The following is a 4,154-nucleotide window of genomic DNA, read 5'->3' on the forward strand; positions in this document are numbered from 1 at the left end:
GGCGGGGGGACGACGACGGGGACCGTGGCCGTATCCTGACCCGGCGCTGCCACCCCGCAGGTTCCAGGAGAAGGGGAACCTGGAGGTCCTGCTCTTCACCATCCAGAGCAAGCTGCGGGCCAACAACCGCAAGCTCTACGTCCCCAGCGAGGGCAAGAGCATCTCCGACATCAATAAGGTGCCGGTGGGATGGAGGTGACCTCTCCATCCCGGGGGACCCCGGGGGTGGGGCCCCCCCTTCGACGAGCCCGGTGTCCCACCCCTCAGGCTTGGACCCGCCTGGAGAAGGCAGAGCACGAGCGGGAGGTGTCGCTGCGCAACGAGCTGATCCGGCAGGAGAAGCTGGAGCTGCTGGCCCAACGTTTCGACCACAAGGCCGTCATGAGGGAGACGTGGCTGAACGAGAACCAACGCCTGGTCTCGCAGGTGGGGTGGGGTGGGGGGGTTTGGCGGGGACCCCCCCCCCCCCCGCTCGGGCGGGGGGGCGCGGGGGTGAGGCGGGACGCCTGGGTCCTCTCCCCGGCTGGGGTGGGGGGTGAGGACCCCAACGCTTGGGTGGCGGGGTTCTCCCGGCTTGCCTCCTTGGGCTCCCTCGTTGACCGGGGAGGGGGTCCACCCTGCCCGATGGCGTCTCCTCCCACCCCAGGACAACTTCGGCTATGACCTGCCGGCAGTGGAGGGCGGCATGGAGAAGGATGAGGGCAAAGAGACATCTCCTCCTACCAAGAGCGCATCCAGGTGGTGGTGGAGCTGGCCCTGGAGATGGAGTCCGAGGGCTACTACGACACCAAGCGCATCAGCGCCCAGAAGGACAACATCCTCCGGCAGTGGGGGCTGTTGACTGAGCTGGTCCGCGCCCGCCGCGCCCGCCTCGAGCAGAACCTGGCCCTCCAGAAGATCTTCCAGGAGATGGTCTACATGATTGACTGGATGGAGGAGATGCAGGTAGAGCCGGGGGCACGGCGAGTACCGGGCATCCCCATGGAGGACGCGGTGGGCAGCTCGGGACCCCGCGGCCTCCTTCCCCAGGTGCTGCTGGTCTCCAAGGATTTGGGGAAGCATCTTCTGGAGGTTGAGGACCTGCTGCAGAAGCACGGGCTGCTGGAGGCCGACATCTCCGCCCAGACCGAGCGGGTGCAGGCGCTCAACGCCGCTGCGCTCAAGTTCTCGGAGCTGGAGGGTAACGTGGGGCACCGGGACGGGCGCCACGAGGCCCCGGGAGATGCTTGGCCTCGGGAGGGGTCAACCAAGGTCTTCGGGGTGCCGTAGACCGTCTCCGCTAAGGTCCGGTTCTCTTGCTCCAGGCTACCAACCCTGCGACCCCCAGATCATCTGCAACCGGGTCAACCACGTCCAGACGTGCCTGGAGGAGCTGGGGGAGCTGGCGGGCAAGAGACGCAAGGAGCTGGAGGACTCCCGCCAACTCTGGGCCTTCTTCCAGGAGATGGAGGAGGCCGAGGCGTGGATCCGCGAGAAGGAGCAGATCCTGGCCGCCAAGACCTGCGGCCGGGACCTGAGCAGCGTCTTGACGTTGACCAACAAGCACAAGAGCATGTTGGGCGAGCTGGGCAGCCGACGGGCGCTGTTGCACCAGGCCATGAAGAGGGGCGAGCAGATCTTGGCCAAGAAACGCTTCAGCCCCGGCGGGATCCAGGAGAAGATGCGGGAGGTTCGCCTCCGCTGGAAGAAGCTGGAGGAGGTGACGGGGTTGCACCAGCAGCGCTTGCAGGAGGCCCTCAACTTCTTCCAGTTCAGCGCCGAGACGGACGACTTGGTGGCCTGGTTGCAGGACACCTACCGCATCGTCTCCAGCGACGACTTTGGCCACGATGACTATTCCACCCAAGCTCTCCTGCGGAAGCACCGGGCGGTGGTGGAAGAGGTGGAGAAGCACCGGGCGGCCGTGTTGGCCCTCCGGAAGCAGTTGGCTCTTCTGGCGCCCGAGCATCGTCAAGGGGTTGACGTGCAGATCCGGGTGGTGGAGGTGGAGCAGCTCTACGGGGAGGTGGCCGAGGTGGCCGTGCTGCGGCAGCAGTGGTTGCAGGACGCCTTGGCCGTCTACCGTATGTTCAGCGAGGTGCACGCCTGCGAGGTCTGGGTGGACGAGAAGGAGCAGTGGTTGGAGAGGATGGAGGTGCCGGAGGAGCTGGATGAGGTTGAGGTGGTCCAGCATAGGTGCGTGGTGGGGGGCGGATTGGGAAGGGGGCCGGCCGGCCTGGGTCCCTTTGCCCCACCGTGGACCCGCCCCCGTTCCCATCTCCTCCCCAGGTTTGAGAGCCTGGACCAGGAGATGAACAGCGTCATGGGACGGATCTTGGACGTCAACCAGGTGGTGCAGCAGTTGGTGGACGGGGGCCACCCCAGCTCGGAGGAGGTCCGCTCCTGCCAGGACCACCTCAACAGCAGGTATCGGCGCGGGGAGGGGGGGGCCGAGCTGTGGGGCCCAGCCCATCCTGGGGGTCAGCGATGCCCAAGGTGGACCTCATCCCGCCCGGGGGCTCCTGGGCGGGGGGAACCGCCCGTGGGGCTGGTTGTAGACTCCAACCCCCTGGTTCTCCCCGGGCTGGAGGCTCTAGCCCTATGGAGTCCCCAGACGGGTGGGACGTCCCCGTGGGGCTCCTTGGTGCAATGGGCTGGGCCTCTGATGCTGCCGGCCTGGTGGGACGTCCCCGTGGGGTCCAGCTCCTTGGCGCAATGGGACAAGCCCGCCCCAAGCGTCGGTGACGCCCAAGCCGGACCTCGTCCCGCTTGGGGGCTCTTTGGTGGGGGGACCCGTCTTGTGGGGCCGCTTGCAGCCCCCAACCCCGCTGCGCGGCCAGCCTGGTGGGACGTCCCTGTGGGGTCCAGCTCTCTGGCGCAATGAGCCAGACCCGTCCTGGGGGTCCACAATGCCCAGGCTAGACCCCATCCTGCTTGGGGGGCTCCTGGGACCCGTCCGTGGGGCTGCTTGCAGACTCCAACCCTGTGGTTCTCCCAGCCTGGTGGGACGTCCCCGTGGGGTCCGGCTCTCCAATGCGATGGGCCAAACCCGTCCCCAAGGATTGGCGATGTCCAAGCTGGGCCCCATCCCGGTGGCGGTGCCGGCGCGGGGCTCCGTCCCGGGCTCGGCCCACCTCCGTCCCCATCCCCAGGTGGAACCGGGTGGTGGAGCTGGTGGAGCGCAAGAAGGGCCAGCTCAGCTCCGTCCTGAAGATCCAGAACTACCTGCTGGAGTGTGGCGAGATGAAGGCGCAGGTGCGGGAGAAGAGAAAAGCCATCGAAGCCACGCAGTCCGGTGGCGGCGACCTGGGCGGCGTCTTGGCCTTGCAACGCCGCCTCTCCACCATGGAGGCGGCTCTGGTGGTCTTGGAACCTCGGTTGGTGGAGCTTCAGCGGGAAGGGGAAGCCTTGGCTGCCTCCCACCCCGGCAGAGCCCTGGAGATCCTGCTGCCCTTCGAGCAGATCAGCGAGGAGTGGGAGGCCCTGAAGCGGGCGCTGCAAGGTTGCGAGGACTCCTTGACCGTCGCCGGTCGCTTGCAGCAGTTCATCCAAGACTTGGACAACTTCCTCGGTTGGTTGGTGAAGACTCAAGCGGCCGTCGCCTCCGAGGAGGTGCCCGATAGCTTGGCCGAAGCGGAGAGGTTGTTGAACCAACACGCGGCCCTCAAGGAGGAGATCAACGGCTACGAGGAGGACTACGCCAAGATCCAGGCGGCCAGCGACCTGCTGGCCTTGGAGGAGACGGAGGTCCCCTACCTCTCGTTGCAGCAGTGGTTGCAGAAGCTGGACGCGGGCTGGGGCAAGCTGCTGCAGAGCTGGGAGACGCGGCGAGAGGTGCTGGTGCAATCTCACGTCTTCCACCTCTTCCTCCGGGATGTCCAACAATGCGAGACCAGCCTCTACAACCAGGTAGAGACGGGCGGGAGAAGGTCTCGCTTGACCTTCTGGTTGACTTGGGGAGGATGGAGCAAGGAGAAGAGGCGACCGGGGACGGAGAGCCCCGACGCCAGCATCTCCTCCATCCCTTCTCCAGGAGTCCACCCTGGTCCACGCCGAGCTCCCCGACACGGTGGAAGGGGTGAACAACGCCATCAAGAAGCACAAGGACTTCACCACCACCATGGACCTCAACCTGCAGAAGATCCAGCTGGCCCTACAGGCCGGCGAGAGCCTCC

General features: G+C 66.6%; 1 protein-coding gene across 1 annotated transcript in view; it reads left to right on the forward strand.

Annotated features, from left to right (window-relative positions):
- Positions 1–4,154, forward strand: part of LOC103904310 (spectrin beta chain, non-erythrocytic 4) — a gene marked incomplete at its 5' end in the record, with an annotated part of 16,896 nt that overhangs the window by 3,021 nt on the left and 9,721 nt on the right. The window contains 9 exon segments of the mRNA XM_009285742.1: positions 35–178; positions 268–426; positions 647–698; positions 701–945; positions 1,030–1,180; positions 1,305–2,175; positions 2,269–2,406; positions 3,132–3,888; positions 4,013–4,153. Of these exon segments, the coding sequence (XP_009284017.1) occupies positions 35–178; positions 268–426; positions 647–698; positions 701–945; positions 1,030–1,180; positions 1,305–2,175; positions 2,269–2,406; positions 3,132–3,888; positions 4,013–4,153 (2,658 nt within the window).

This window comes from Aptenodytes forsteri, unplaced genomic scaffold (genome assembly GCF_000699145.1).
Source record: "Aptenodytes forsteri isolate BGI_AS27 unplaced genomic scaffold, ASM69914v1 Scaffold700, whole genome shotgun sequence".
NCBI lineage: Eukaryota > Metazoa > Chordata > Aves > Sphenisciformes > Spheniscidae > Aptenodytes > Aptenodytes forsteri.